Consider the following 16,206-nt stretch of genomic DNA (forward strand, 5'->3'; position numbering starts at 1 on the left):
AGGATCAAGTTTCAGATTTCTTAAGGGTAGGCAGGCCCTCAAACACTCTTGAGAAAAGCCCAGGGTACAGACCTGTGTGATGATTCCCTAGGCAGGAGGCAACTGTGTCACAGGATGCACCTTTTACTACAACACACCCACTGCTCTAATCCCTGAATCAATGTTTTTTGGTACACGAACAGCTGAACCCAGGCTGATCAGGGCAAATTTTTTCTCTCTGATTCAGGCCTCTGTGTGGGATGCAAATGTTTGAAGATTTCCTGAAAAGTGAGTCATATGCCTGGGGGATTTATTACTGCAGTAAAGAACAATTGTTATTCCAAGTAGTTTTTCTTCCCCCCCCTGTACGTTCAAGTTGTATGTACAGTGATATACATTTGTTACCGAGAAAATGAAGCTTCTCTTATGAACTTTTTATAGGCTTACTTGTGTTTGTACATACCTGCTTGCATCACTGGTGACCATGACTCGGATAGCAAGAAGGTTGTGCTCAGTCATCTCCTCCTCAGGGATGACCCTCACAATGGCCCACTCAGGGGAAGGGGGTGAAAACCAGCTCTCCAGGTCACAGCGGTCAGGGATGCTCTTTGCCTTCTTTGGGGAGGTGGGCTCGTCAGCCACAGGCAGGCAGCAGTCTGCAAAAGCACAAAGGTGACAGAGAGGTGTTAGAGGGGGCTTCACCCCCGTGTTCAGGTGGTCCTTGGCCACTGCTGGCAGTTTCAGCACACGGCTCCATGCTGTTCCTGTGGGTGCAGGTGAGCTGCACACCCCCAGCATGGTAAGAGCATCCCTTCACCCACTGCAGCCCTGCCAGGGATCATCAGGTTGGATGTGACAAGAAGGAAGCTCCAGGGGCAGTGTAAGGTTTTGCAGCTGCAGGTCTGCTTGGTGGGCCAGCTGTCAGGATGGGAGCCTGGTAGAAGTAACAGACATGTGCCAGCCACACAAATAGGGATTTATGGTCTCTTTTCAGATCCCCAGTTTCTGTGTGCATGTGGCAGGAGGCAAACGGATGAACCTCACTCGGGCAGCTGAAACTTCAGCCTTTTATTGAAATCCTAGGTCAATATAGGACAACAGGAATGAGCAAAATAACCCCAGGTTTTTCAGAAAGTTGTTTTTGAGTGTGGACAGCAAATACAGACACAGATGTGGGAAAAGTAGAAGCATCACAGCAGTTAAGCAGCACAATCCCTAAACTTTGATTTTAGGTAGGAAGAATAAAGAATAAAGCCAAGTTTCCCTTGCTTATCCCAGGTGATGCAGATGGAGGGAGATCACCTCTCCCTGTGAAATCCTTAATTTCTGTGCAACCTAATTTATCCACAGTCTCCTGTATAAGCAAATATCAGCAGTGTAAATTCTTCCAGGGTTCACTGAAGAAAGAGAAAAATGGCAAGCTCTAGGAGAGTGGCTTTACTTGGTGCACTTCCCATGTGTGGTGCTTTTGCCACATTTAATTCAAAGCTGTTGCTTCTATTTTGCCCCCGTACAAATGGAAAAAAAAACCAGAAGTGGGATAAGGCTTATTTTCTAATCTATCAGAGCAAATTATCTAGTGAACACCAACTAAACTCCTCTTTAACCTGCAGCTCCTCCATTTCTTGCAGTGAGTGCACTCACCTCTGTCCTCCACTTTGCAATGTTTTTAACTCGAATACCAAGAACTTGCATGGGCTGAAGGCAGAAGAAAACCACACCAGGAGAAAGAGTGCTACAAGGAAACACCAGAGCCATCAGAAGGATTATGAACCCAACCAGGTCACCCACCCCAAAGCCAGGTGTGGGCAGTGCACAGCAAATCCAGCAGCATTTGGGTGGCAAAGTGGGAGTCCACAGGTCAAGCAGGTCACTGCTGCCCTTCCTTTCACAGGGCATAAAATCTTGCTGGGAACAGCCCCTTCTGCCACAGGGCTGGGCTGGACTTCAGTGTGCCATTTAAATTATCCCAAAGCAAAGTGGAAAGCAGTATTGTAAGCCAATTTGTGCAACCTAAGTTCTTCAACACAACTTTCTCCTGAAAAGATGCTGTTTTATATGAAATTCAGAGCAAGCAAACCCAAAGCTTAGAGCTAATTTTCTAAACTTCCTACTGGTGCTGGCAATAGGCACTGCCCCAGTGGCTGCTGAAGAGTCAGCTTTGCATGCTCCATACATGTTCCCTCCCCATCCTAAGCATTAATGCTTTTCCCATCATGCTAAAAGGAAAGAGGAGCAAACATGTTTATGACTAACAGACACACAGCTGGAGAGCATCAAAACCCACAGACACACTACCTAAAATGATCCCCAGTGTGGTTCCTGAATGTGAACAGATTTAAAGTCAACAAGTCCCTCTGCTGTAGCTCGTTACACATTCAGTTTTTAAATCACTACAGATGTAATAGTCAGAGCTGGTGAAGGACCTAAGGATGTCATACAGGCCACCAGATGATGATGAACACCTATCTGTTTTGTTGGGGCTTTTTAAAACAATTTTCTTTGTATCATAGTATCTCTCTTTGAATTCTGCACCTAGAAGTTTACCCTCTCAGCAATCTATTAGACAGACAAGTCCTTTCTGAGAAAGTTTGCACAGTGATACTACTGAGGCTTAAGATCAGGACACCTGAAAAGTTTAAAGTGAGGAACACCACCTCTCATCACAGGGCTGCACCATGAACAAAAGGCAAAGATGTCCTAGACACCCAAGGGTCAGCCTCTGATGATGTCACACAGTTTGATGGGTCTCTCCTAAAACACAGCCCTGGCAGCACTGCTGGGATCCAGACCTTGCCACAGCAATGGACTAAAATCCAGGAATGCTTCAGTCTCCCACAGGAGACAGATTTTGATCCGTGAGAACAAGAGCCGTGCAAGACCAAATACAGAAAGCAGGGACAAGCTGCTGCTGGAATCATGTAAACACCACAGAGAAAGAATGTGGCCAAGTCAAACAGAATTGCGGAGGCTCTGCAGGCCTGGAGTCTGCCTGGCAATTATTACCTGACTCTCCACAGCAATGCAAACAAATCCAACTGGCCATCAGCTGCAAGACCCCACCACTGGCCATCATTTTAATGGAACACCAAAAATCATCTGATATAAACAAGGAATTCAAAAAGAAAGCTGTCACTTCTTTAAATCTCTTATTTTGGACAAAGACCAAAGCTGTCTAAATTTCTCCTGAAGCAGCCCAAAGGCTGAGTATTTACACAAAGGTGAGGCATACATTTATGGTTCTGAACAGATGCAAGGCTAAATAATAAGCAGTCCTTAGACCTCTCCATTCCAGCTGGAAACTTCGCAACTCTCTCTGCACCCTAGAGGGCACCCATCCTTGCAGCACTGGTAGTCAGATCCTCAGCAAGACATTGGCACAGCAATGCTGAGCAGGAGGACACTGTTTGTTTGGAAATTTACCTCCAGTGTGAAAACTAGGTTCTAAGCCTCAGTGTTCTGATTCCTGTGAGGCAGTATGTCAAGAGTTAAGCAGGCTGATACCTCTGGTGGCCACTGCAATTAATTGTGGTTCCAGGTACATGCAGTACATCCAGGTACATGTGCCCCTTGCTCTCTGGGCAAACTCAAGATCTCAAAGGATTGAGGTAGACATTCAGCTCCTAAATCCAAGGCTGCAATTCCTACATAAGCCCTGAGATATCTAATTTTGCTGCTGCTTAAGTCCTTTTATAAGCCCGTACTTATGTACAGAGGGCAAAAATGGCCTTATTGCCGTTCCCAAAGGCAAAGGGGCACGTGGGCAGACAAAGCCACTCCTCTAGGATTACCAAGGCAGCCTCTGTGGCCAGCTGGCGCTCGTGCTCCGCATCAGGTTTCCTCTCCAGGACAGGACATTTTCTATTAGAAACTAAGAGACTGAGTCAGAGGAATTGAACTTTCTAAGATAAACACACACAATGTAAAAGCTAGAGAGGCATCCGGCCTGCGGGACAGAAAAGGGCACAGCCTTGTTTCCTGCTGATGCAAACTGGTGCCATACCACTGACCTCTGTTATCAGAGGAGAACCCAGTTGTCAGGAAACAGTCACTCAAAATAGCATTGACGTAAGATCTTTCTTAATTTCTGTCACACTCACTTGAGGTTTCCTACTATCTATGTCTCAACATGCTAAAGACCTCCAGAAGCGAGGCCTCCTACTCTGTAGTCACAGTTTGGAGTCCCTACTAATCCTTTGCCAAAATGTTTAAATGATTTACTCAGGGAGGGAGAGGGGGGGCAATGGATCAGCCGTGCAGTGGGGAGGTGTTAATCTTAAATTGCAGCCACCCAGCCAGATCCATCAAACAAATACAACTGCAGGGTCAGGCAGCACACTCCACAGCTATCTCACAGAGTGCTGCTGACCAGTGGAAGCAGAAACATCCTAACAACTACTTGTGTTCTTTCAGTGCTGAGGTTCCCTAAGCTCGCCAGTATGAGTAAGCCAGGGAGCTTATGTACTAATTGCCAAGTGCTTCACATCCCTCAGTGCTTTCCTGCACATGTCGGAAGGACAGGCAGGGCAGCCCTCCTTGTTTTGCTCAGTAAGGAGCAGCAGGCCCTCTGCAGCCTGAGGCACTTGCTCTTTATGCTGTCTGTTTTACAAACTACACTTACACAACTGTAATTTGTTGTCTGAAGGTCAGCTGAGATTATGAGAGTAAGTTTTCCATTCCTTCAATTGTTGTTAACCTCCTCCATATGTTGGAGGAAAATTCTGGCAATGTTTCTTTCTCATCCAACACACTACTCCAGAACTTTGTTTTGATCACACCATTGCCTTCTTCATTAGTTTCCTGGTTTTCCTCTCTCCCTGACCAAGCATACTGTGCCTTGCTTAATTTATCCCCTACCTCCTGATTACCTCAGTGGCCCTTTTCAGGGTGATGTCCCAGCAGTCTCCTGGGTGCTCCTTTCCCTCTTCTTCCAGCTCCAAACCTCAATGGCCCTCACACAGCTACAGGCTGGCAGTTTGGGTTTCTGGATCCTTTGGAAAAGTTCTCTGAAGTAACCGAGTTCTCAGGCCAGGGTCAGGCCCTGGCCTGAGGTGAGGCCTTGAAGGGACTCAGCTTGGTGAAGCAGTGAGAAGGCCTCAGCAGCACCACAGAACCAGCCCCACACTCCCTTTTCCTCAATCAGGTGACAGAACTGCCAGTCCCAGATGGAGCTTGGCTGGGCCGACGCACTCTGTGCAGGACCTGCAGCCATCCCACGGCCTGGTGTGTGCAGGCAGAGGGCTCTGGAGAAGGCCCTGCCAGCCCTGACAAAGGGAGTTTATTCGCTTTAGTACCAGACTGCAGCCCAAAGACAAAAGGAGTTAGTTTGGCTTTTTTTTTCCCCTCACTTAAAGAAAAATCTGATGTTCTTTGCAGGTGGTTTGGGTTCAGCTCCTCAGTAATATACTTTCCTGAACAAAATAAACAAGTTACTTCAGAGAAATTTTCCAAAGGATCCAGAAACCCAAAACTTAATGACTTTGGGAAAAATTCTGTTTTACCTTTCTATCCTCTGCTGCCCATCTTCACAACAGCAATACTCATTCTTCCTCCTTACTTGGATTTGTCACAGTTGCTAGCACAAAGGGTAACTCAAGGTTTCAGGAGGTTGTCCCTTACATACAGTTACAGCTAGGAAAAAAAAAAAAAAATCTTACACTGTGAAGCAATGCCCAAAATACTGCTGCATTCACATCAACAGTTGAAGTTCTGTTCAGAGAATAACCCCAGGGCAGGGACAGCTGACAGCAGTGGCTTGGTGTCCTGGGGCAGCAGCATTTCCATGCACCAGTTCTACCATCCATATTTTCAGAGCAAGTATTTCTCCTCAGTCTGAGCATTCCTGATCAGAGTCCTTGATTGACTTGCACAGAGAGCAAATAACCTGGCTTTGGGGTCTTTGGGGGTTGTTTGTTTTTTGTTGGTTTTCTTTTTTAATGCAAGCTGTAGAGCTTGGTTGCCTTCAGTTATTTAACCAGCAGGAAGACAGTAAGTGATTTCAGGAGAACAATCCTGTTTTCATGTGTCCCTCCCACTCAAACATGACAAAGAATTTGGATAAACAATTTCTCTTTTGTATTTCAAAACCCACCTCATCCTCCTCGCACATAGAGCAACAACTGTTTTCCTTAAAGGAAAAGAATGTAGTTAAACCACATGGTGACTAAGAAGTATCCCAAAAGTTTCATCTGAAGGATTTGCCTCTGGATCAGTACTCACCCAAAGGTTAAGGCTGCTCAAAACTTGCTCCAAGCCCTTGCAGACCCCACAGGCAGATATAAGTATCTTTCTAGTAAAATGAACTGTAGTGCCATGCCAAGTTTTCTCAATTCACTCACCAAGAGTGCCAGCTCATCCTTGCATTTGAGAAACAGCAATATTTGTGCCTTAAGTGTCTCAAATAAGATGCAGCCAGTGAGGGACAAAAGTGTTACAAGACCTCTGCAATGCTGGGAGGTTTTCTAGTAATTGGAGGTATATGGTTAAGGAGTACAAACCCTTAGTTTTTCCCCACACCAGCAATAATCCAAACACTATGATCATTTACTCACTGAAGTTAAATTAGCAAGAATATTTGGATAGCAAGGCCATCTTCAGCCAGTTAGTGGCAAGTTAGTGGACTTGCAGGAATTCAGACAGCAGATCCAGCAGAGACCATGGCTGAGCAGGGAAGTCTGTACTGAGGAGCAGAGAAGACAACAAAGTGATGCAAGATGTTGGGATGACATGACCAGCTCTTGTAGTGGATTGCCAGTCTGCACCCAGACTCCTAACCCTTCAAAATCCTTACCCCATGTTTGGGGAGGACAGGCTGCACAAAGGTGCTCCCACCTCATCTCTGCTGCTGATCAGGAGCTGGGCAGGGCTGGCACCTTGGCAGGGGCCTCCTTTGAACTGATAATCAAATCTGAGAAACAATTTGTAGTCTGCTTATGGCTCCACAAAGCAGCAGCCTCTAATTAGGACTACAATGATGTTTTTTGGAGATCCCTGGATATACAAGTCCAGCAGCAGCCCTCCTGCAAGAGTTCTGAAGAGGCCTTTCCCTTCATCTCTCTGGAGACACTCTTCCTAGCTGAGCCCTGCAGAGAGCAAACAAGCTCAAGGCAGCTGCGTGCTAACAAAAAGCAGAGAAATGCAGTGTGATTCTGCTCAATGAAAGATCACTACAACTGTCATTCTCTCAGTGACAGGCTTGTAAAATTCTCGTGCTTAGAGAGTAACACCCAGTGATGATAAGCACAACCTAACAAGCATTTTCATCTTTTTTTTTTTTTTTTTTTTTTTTTGTTTTTAATTAACTTTTATGTCAGCATCCTCAGTGGTCTGGGTGCATTTCAGAATCTATAAATGCCTTCAAGCAGCACCTCTCTCCTGCAAAGGCTCTGTGCCCCATGGGAACAGCCAAGGAAGGAGCATGGTAGTGAGACCATGGGTGCAGTGCAGAGATCCAGCTCCTCAGTGGGGACAGCCCTGCAAATCATCTCAAAGCCCAGAAACAAGGAGGGGGAAAATCTCTCACCATGTAGGGTCAGGGAACTGGGGATTTCAAATGCTTTTGTGATTACCTTGGTTTGCCTTACTCCATCAGGTACGAGGGCAAGGCTGACAGCCAAGCACAGCAGAGGAGATGTCTGCCTTATCTGTTTTACATTGCATATTACAGACACAAGCTAGGTGAATATCCTTAAACCCTGGAAAACTTGCTATTAGCTTTGTTAGTTGTTTTCTCCTGGAGTGATTTTAAGGCAGTTTATACCCATGAAAATACAGGGCTCCTCCACAGCTACCAGGCACCTCAGCCATTTTTTGCTCAAGCTAAACAGGAGAAGCATGGCTGCACAGGCAAACCCCTCCCCACCTTGAAGAGCATCCCTGCCAGTCCCAGCAGGGACCCAGTGAGGGTCTGTATAGGGCACTGAGCTGCACACACCCAAACCCAGGACTGACACTGTCTCATGGTCTCTTCACCACCATGCCACTCCAGCTCTATTAGACCGCTCTGCCAAAACCCTCAAATCTCAGAGCTGTTCACTGCCTCTCCATGACAAACAAACTGCTAAATGTAGCCTGCCAGCAGGCAGGCTCCCTCTGCTACTGCAAAACAGGTAAATGCATCATCATATCCCTCCTTCTGGATCCAGAGGCTTTGCCAACATGTCAGCCTGATTTAATGAGGGAAAGGCATGATTGCAATACATTTTGCTTAGCTGATGAAAACACCACGGGGCTGTGATGGTTCCTGACATGGGTCCCCTTCAGAAACCTGCCTGGGAGCAGCATGCCACCCACATGTGGCAAAGGACAGGCTCTTTCCAAAGGGGCTTAGCATCCACCCACACAGGGCTTTGCAGATGGCTCTCGGCACCTTCTATGATTACCATTTATAAGGCGTTGATCACTCCAGCATCTGAGTGCCCCCACTAATAAAGCCAGGGCCAAAAAACAGACATAAGCTGGAGATGTTATTCATACTGGCAAGTCCCATTTGACAAGGCAGCCTGACTCTCTGTATGGGCTGCTGCTCCCGAGTCATCTGCCAACCTAGTGTCAGGCAAATCACATTACTGTGACCTGACAAGGAGATGACAAGCTCAAGAACCAGCCAAATTCGGACAGAGCCAAGCCCCCACTGGGGGCAGCTGGGCCAGGTTGGCTTTTTCCCCCCTCCTCCTCACTGGGGATGGGCAGAGCATGTGCTGCCCACAACAGCAGAAAGCCTGAACTTTGCCAAACAGCATCCCCCTCCCTATCAGGAGCGCAGGGCCTCGGACACCAGCTGGCTCAGGGCAGCTGTGTTTTATCAGCTTTGCTTGGGAGCGGCTGCTCTGTGCGTGCCTCTGCCCATCTTGGACAAAAATGGTCAAAGATGCTCCACTGAAAAATCTTCAACCAAGCCAGCTGCAGCAGCCTCCCCATCAAGTCAACGCCACCATGCCATAAGCAGCCAGAAGTGTTCATGTTTACCTTCCCTTCTCCTTTTCAGCTGGTTTTAAGTCATGAGAGAGGAATTCAGTTTTAAGCAAGATACAGCAAGAGCTCACAGATAATTTGTTGAGTAAGGCAAGTCTGGTGAAGTGGGAGCCCTGCAGAAGCAGAAAGAAGTAAGCCTCACCAAACAGCTGAAAAACAGAAGCAGAGCCAAACAACAAAATTTAAAATCCTATCAGCCTTCCTGTTTTGGTCTACAATATACCCACCATTGTGGTGGTGAGGCAATTTCTGCTGGGAGGCAGAGCCCCTGATCTGCCACCCTCCTTGGGGGTCCCCCAACCCTGAACTCAAGGTCTGGTGGCTCTCTTGGTAGAGACCAATCATCTGGGTCCTCAGAGGGGGTAAGAAATTGTTCATAGCTGCTGCTGGCAGTGAAAGGGGACCCTGCCCCAACTGCTCTGTCCTAAGACCTGGTAGCTCAGCAGGCACCCCACGATTCAGGAAAAGAGGACAAGAAATGACCAGTATCATACAGCTCTGCCCATATTACATTTCTGTGTGCAAGCCTTGCTCAGGGGTGGGGGAGAAGGAAGAAGGAAACATACTGGAAATACTTGTTGCAATCTGCATTTGGAATGTGTATTTTGCCACCTCTGACACATCACGTTTTTGTGACTCCCTGAGGGCTGTGAAGCAGGAGCACTACTTACCCACACTGGCAAAGGACTTCCAAGTCTCCAGGTGAAAAGCACCACTGAAATCCCAGGCACTGCCCTTATCAGCAGAAGGTAGGTGCCCAGGCACACCTCTCACCTTGTCTGCTGTGCAGCTGGCCCAATACAACACAGTGCTCACCCAGCCCAACTTGTGTCCTGCTTTCCTGGCTGGCAATGCAGAGACTCTTAGCCTGCCATTAAACTGTCTCACCCCATAATTCATTCGCAGGATGAGTGGACTCAGCCTGGCCTTGTATGGAGCTGCTGACTAAGGCATGACAGGGGCAAACAATTTTAAAGTGGAGTTACTCATAAATGCAGGCAGCTCTGATGGTGAAAGCAAACACCAGTTGGCACCAGGAACTGACATTAAGATAGTCAGTCAGCAGGCCACAAAGTGGCTTGTAGCACTTCCATGACACTTGACTGCCCCTGTGACTTCTTACTGTGTAATGAACAAACAAACAAAGAAAAAAAATGAGACCTGCTTATAATACAGCAGAGTTTTAAGAAAGCTGCAGGGGCAGAAGGAAGGTATCTTCATACCAGGGCTGTGAAGGGAAGCACAGCTGAAATGAACCCAGAGAACTCAGTGATGAGACACAGCAGAAAGTGCTTGCCAGAAAAGGACAGACCACATGGGACTGTGAGAGGGGATGGGGGAACTGCAACACTTCCAGCTTGGTCAGACCTTGGTCTTGCTGCAATACATTGGTTACCAGCCCACGCTGGAGTGAAACCTGAGCTCAAGCCCTTTACAGCCTCGGCTGTGCCCTGTAGCCTGAACTGCAAAACATTTGAGGCTGCATGGGAAGATCGCCTGTGTTAAGACTGTGGAACTGGAGACATTCATTAGGATATTTCACCAATCTGCTTTGGGAAGCTATAGAGCTTGTAACAATACTCCCAAACTGATCTCCCGTGCAAACATTCATTAGGCCTAAGAAACCTCCGAGCAGATTTTTGTCTTTGAAAAGGGGTATATATTGTCCTTTTCCTGTAACAAATGTGTTGTCTGACATTTCAGATTTCAGTTCCTACCACATTTATCCTTTTTCCTCACGCCTCTTTCATACATCTGTGGAAGTAATTTCCATGTTCTGGTGGCTAACAAATGGCAAAGAATAAAGGCAGCTGGCTCTGACATTTCCACGGGGTGGCATATTGCTCGCTGTGGCAGTGGGGCCAGATCATCTGCCTGGCATTCAACCAACCAAATGATTTTCTGCTGCCCCTTCTCCACCTGCGGCCCAACGGGCTCCTTCACAGCCCCCTCCTGTTCCCACACCAGGGGGCCATCTTCTTCCATTCCCCTGTGGGTCCACATAAGGACCTACACAAGCTCTACAGCAGAACACTTTTTCAAAGTATCTTACTTAATAAACAGACACTCCTGAATTCAGGCACAAAATATAACCTGGGAATCTTAAGCTGGCAAAGCAAGACAGAGGCCAAACCTCATGGCTTTTGAATGTATACTGAATAGTGCACATTAACACTTTCATACCAACTAAGCAAAAATTAAAGGAAAAAGCCACTCACTGAAACCTACTACGTATACTGAACGCATATCTTCATGGAAAATTGCTTCTCAAACAGAACCTGCCATGAAAACACAATATTTCTATGATTTTGGAGTAAATATATATTTTATCAGAGCAATCTGTGTTAGTCTGGTATATTAATGCATGTAGGAATTCATTCAGTTCAGAGTGTGGTGACAACAGTTCTGGTCTCTAGAGTGCTAGATGTCTGTCAAAAAAACATTTTTTGCACACAGACTCAAAGCACCAAAAATCTTGAAACACAGACATGAATGAATATCTGCAGAAGAAATGCTGTAAGAGCAAATTCAAGACTATAGGAACATGCAAACTTGTTATTTCACATTTCAAATAAACATATGAGAAATTCCATCCCTTTCAAATAAGTTTGGAGCCCATCACTTGATGAGATCAAAGTCTCCCTCCTTTCTAACTTAGTAATTCATGAAAAAAGGAAAGAAACTTAGAGAAATATTTACATGACTAATATGTATATCTGGATCAAGCATTAATACATAATGCCTTCTGATCTTCAGCAACCTGATTTTTCATGAAAAAAATGAAGTAATCTGCAAACACATCATGACTTCAAAACCATAAGTATTAATACATAATTCAGTGTATTTCAGGGCTCATTATTTTGATTGGAATGTGAGTAATGAGTAAGTGAATTAAAACCAATTATTGTACCTAATTGCCATAATGTTGCTGGGGAAAGCAAACCATAGCCCTTCCTTGAGGTTGGAATACCTACAGAAGCAACTTTCACTGGCATTTTAGGACTGTAGCAATCTAGATGAAATAGAGAAGCAGAAATTACTCTTCTTGGTAGAGTTAATGAAAGGCTAACATTTGAATTTGAGCAATTTTAAGAAGTTTTCTCTGTACTCTTTCTTTCAAATCAAGTGTGTTTAAAAACTGCACGATCTTTTTCACTATAAAGCATATAGCATAATAAATAAAGCATATTAGCATAATTATAATGAAGGAAGGTTACCTTTACAGAATTGTGATGTTTGCTTTTCATTTACAGACATCTAAGCAGGTAACAATGCCTTACTTTGAGAATGAAAGATTAGCAGATTCAAGATTTAACAGCATTACTGGAAGCTAAACAAGGAATATTTAGTTTTACGGCATAATGGTTTTGACTGAGAGTGAGGGAACTAATGTGATTCTGCTCACCTTCTGCTGACAGAAAAGCCTCTTCTAATGTTTCCATGCCACTGCCTATGCCTAAAATGATCAAGTAAGATGGCAGAAATGAGCTGGCTCCAGAACTGTAAATTGTGCAAAGAATAAATTTAGTTTTACCCGAATTGCTTTGTCCATTGAAACTAAGGAAGTGCCAAGTATTGTCTTAAATAGAACTTGCTGCCCTATGTTTTCATCATGCAAATCACCACTCCCTTGGAGAGCAAACTTTCTACTGTGCATGGTGGCTTTTTCTTTGGCAGGGAAGATGGAATATTTAATTGGGAATAACATTTGTTGTTCTTTAGCAATGTTGTCTTTAGCAACACTCTCAAAAAAATTCATTTTTGTCATTTAAAAACCCTAGTGAAGCTCAGTTTGAATTAACTTTTTAAAAATGTATCAGACAATCTTTCCATTAAACTATTAGGAGTATTCTTTCTGGGATTTGCTTTTTTTCTTGAGATACAAAAGAGGGATTATACCTCATGAACTGCAGAGCAAGCAAAAGAAAAAAATGAAGGGGAGAAAGTCCTAGGAAAAAATCTTTTGGAAAATCTGTTGTTTAAAAAGAACCACGTCACCATCTTTTAAGACAGAAATGAAAATTTAAAAAAAAAAAAAAAAAAAAAAAAAAGAGGAAAGAAAGACTAAATAATTAAGTAAAACAAAGCCACTGTAATAAAAAATAATTCACCATTAGCTGAAGCATCCAGGGGTCCAGAAGACACAGGAAGCTTGAAATATTACTCCAGAGCCAGTAGCAAAGGTAAGGCTTTACCCAAAGTTATTACCTGCTTTTCCTGCACACAATGTAAGATCCCACACACAATAACTTAGCATGACTTTTATGGCATTTGTTAACAAGTAAAATAAAAACTATAAGGGAAGGTAACAGAAGTTAAAGGGAAGAGGACTTGTACCCTTTGTGTATGCAATACAAGCAGCCCCCATGCTCACCACCACCAACATATAATTCCCAGGAAGGATAAATCCCAACACCAGGCACTTCTTGATCTGCAGCAGATGGGATAACTTGTCCCCATAACTTATCCAGGACCCTGATGTATATCCCTTTCAAAAGGGACACACATGTGAAATTCTATGGCCTTTGAGTCAGGCCACAAAGATTAACACCACAGCATCCACCAGAAGAGGAATTTGCAAAATGAGTACGAGTCACTATTAAGACTCTGCCTTCAGGAAATATTTTAAAAGGAAGAGATGAAACAATAAGACTTATAAAGAACTACATTTATTTTTGTTTACAGCAGATATCATAAATAGAGCTAAAACAATTTTCATTGTGTGCAAAATACAGAATTTCCATGTGAAAAATTAAATACAGAGTTAAAAACTATTTAATAAAAATATTCAGTTAGATTATGTAGTAAAATGAAGACAGAAGATTTAGGAAGAGAAGGACAGAATCCCCACTGGCCAGGAAGAGCTAGGAAGACTCTGCAACAGAGGGTAAAAAACACAGCAATGGAAAGTGGTTTGAAATGACAGACCTTTATGTCATGACCTTCAACTCAAAGCAGCTGAGCTTTGTAACAAAACACCATAGCCCTGAAATGGAAGTCACATCCTAACCACTTGTGCAGGAAGTGACGCTTAAAATACAGAGAGGTAACTCTGTGGGCACAGTGTGGGGACTTTCAAAGCCATTAAGAAATTTACCCCCACAAATAAATACTATTGGTATTGCCATGCAAACATACAGGTCAGGAAGATAAGAAGCATGGGGCTCTGACCCTGCAGCCCTTCTGCATTCCTGACTGAGGCGTGTGAAATGGGGCATGTAGCAGTAGATGCTTGGCCCTCCTAAAAATTGCTTCTTAGATGAATTCCCAAAGGCCCTTCCCTTTGAAAGGGATCCTCAGCAGGGAAGGCCGGGTCATGACCAAGTCAACCAACATTTTAGTGCACTTACTTGTGAGACCGTGCCCTTGGTTCTTTTAATTAAGTTCCCCATCTAGATTATCAACGTGCACACTGAAATTTACTTAAAAATAGTATGTATAATAGCTGCATAAATTTGTCATGGAGAGCAGCGGCCATGTCTCATGCAGCAAGACAAATCCACCTGTCAGAGCGGCAAATGGGGCCTAGTTAATTAGCTAATAAAACAATTCAAAGCAAAACACTCTGGTTATATGAACTTGGCGTTTTGATATTACAAACTAAAAACAGCATGCAGATGTATTGCTGTTAGTCCTGAACACCATGTTACTTGGGGTGGAAGACTGAATTTGCACCTCTTTGGCATTTTCTATTACTAAAGAAAGGAAGTGCTCAGAAAGCTTAGGAAGTGCTCAAACTCTACTTGCCCATTGCATATTTAACTCAATGAAAATAGGTGTCCAAGCTAACCATGAGAATCAGGTGGCTAATCTCATACTGACTTTATTTTAAATCTTTCCTTCAATACTCTGAAATAATAAGGCTTTAAGTAGTTCTTTCTAGAAACAATGTACTTGCCTAACTTACCTTAAAGGCCTAGGAAGTGAACATGCACAGACACAGAGAAAAATGTTGTCTACAGAGAGCGCAGGCGTTACCTGCTCTAGAACTGCAAACTCAGCAACAGGTTAAATGATCATGCCAAAGCTCACATCAATATACCAGACACACACAGTTTGCTCCAAAAGCCTTGAAAAAAAAAGGCGCAATGAAACGCTGTCAAACAAGTGTTAGTCACACGATTTTGTAACTGGCAAGTGGAAAAAAGTCACCTGAGAGCAGAAAGGCTTCAGCCAGTGAGCGGGTGCAGCACCGGAATGATGAACTGGACTAAAAGCAACAAGGGAAATCGACAGAGAAGTCAGCAGGAAAAAAATACACAAACACAGAACTTAACTTGGTTACATAGGAAGGTATCAGAAGGATGACAGAGGCACAAAGAAGAATTGGCCAAAATGAAACAGGCTTTTTTTCATTAAATCATGAATGAAGACAAATAGGCATGAATCTTACAAGCAGAATAAAGAGATTTTTAAAAATGCCAATTAGACCGAGAGTATTAAAAAAGCTTCACAACAGATTCATCTGCAAACTCTCAGTGGAGTATGCATTGTAATTAAGAATCTGCAGGAAAATGTTTTTATTATGCAAGTTCCTAAATTCTGTTATGGGAATATAGGGATTTTATTCCCTATTTTATAAACCTATGCAAAGCTAACACCATCTTTTTAAACTGAAATCAAAATTGATAGCAAGCCAAATTTTAAAACTTCACCGCTTAGTAGTTTTCTGTGTTGCAGGAGTAACACAGTAAATAATGTTGAAGATTTCTTTCCTTATTTAGGGTGAAACAATAACTATAATTAGCAAATAATTTAAAAAGTACACTATATTTCAAAGGAGGGTTTTAAGAATGCTCTAGGAGGTACAGATACATTTCTTTACCTATATACAGATGCCGATGATGTTACTCTAATTGTCACTGTGTCCAGTCAATACTGTAGTGAAGTTTTCCTGTATACATGTCTCAGCATTAATGGGAATTTATTTCAAATGAATGCTACCTTATACCTAAATAATTTTCCTCAAGCACTTTTTCAAGCTCTGTACAAATACATAACAATTTTTCCCCAAATATGTAGGCACTCAAAAATGTGAATAGCCTTATCCTGGTAGTTTTAAGAAAGTCAGACTATCTAGAAGAAAAATCCACTTTGTCATTTACTTTAAAGAGAAGACACATTTCCTTTTAATACCTAAGAAGCAAACAAGTCACTTAATCTTTTCCCAAATTATGATTAAAAAACAAACAAACAAACCTGCCAGCCTCTATGCAGCGCAGTCATTTAAGAACACTGGAAGGTGATCCTCAA

General features: G+C 43.6%; 1 protein-coding gene across 1 annotated transcript in view; it reads right to left on the minus strand.

The window, feature by feature from the left end:
• LOC103538468 (F-actin-monooxygenase MICAL2) overlaps window positions 1–16,206 on the minus strand; it is a 107,049-nt gene that overhangs the window by 20,559 nt on the left and 70,284 nt on the right. Inside the window, exon 25 of the mRNA XM_030451533.1 lies at window positions 443–635. Coding sequence (XP_030307393.1) covers window positions 443–635 — 193 coding nt within the window. The remainder of the gene's footprint in view (window positions 1–442; window positions 636–16,206) is intronic.

This window comes from Calypte anna, chromosome 5 (assembly GCF_003957555.1).
Source record: "Calypte anna isolate BGI_N300 chromosome 5, bCalAnn1_v1.p, whole genome shotgun sequence".
Classification (NCBI taxonomy): Eukaryota; Metazoa; Chordata; class Aves; order Apodiformes; family Trochilidae; genus Calypte; species Calypte anna.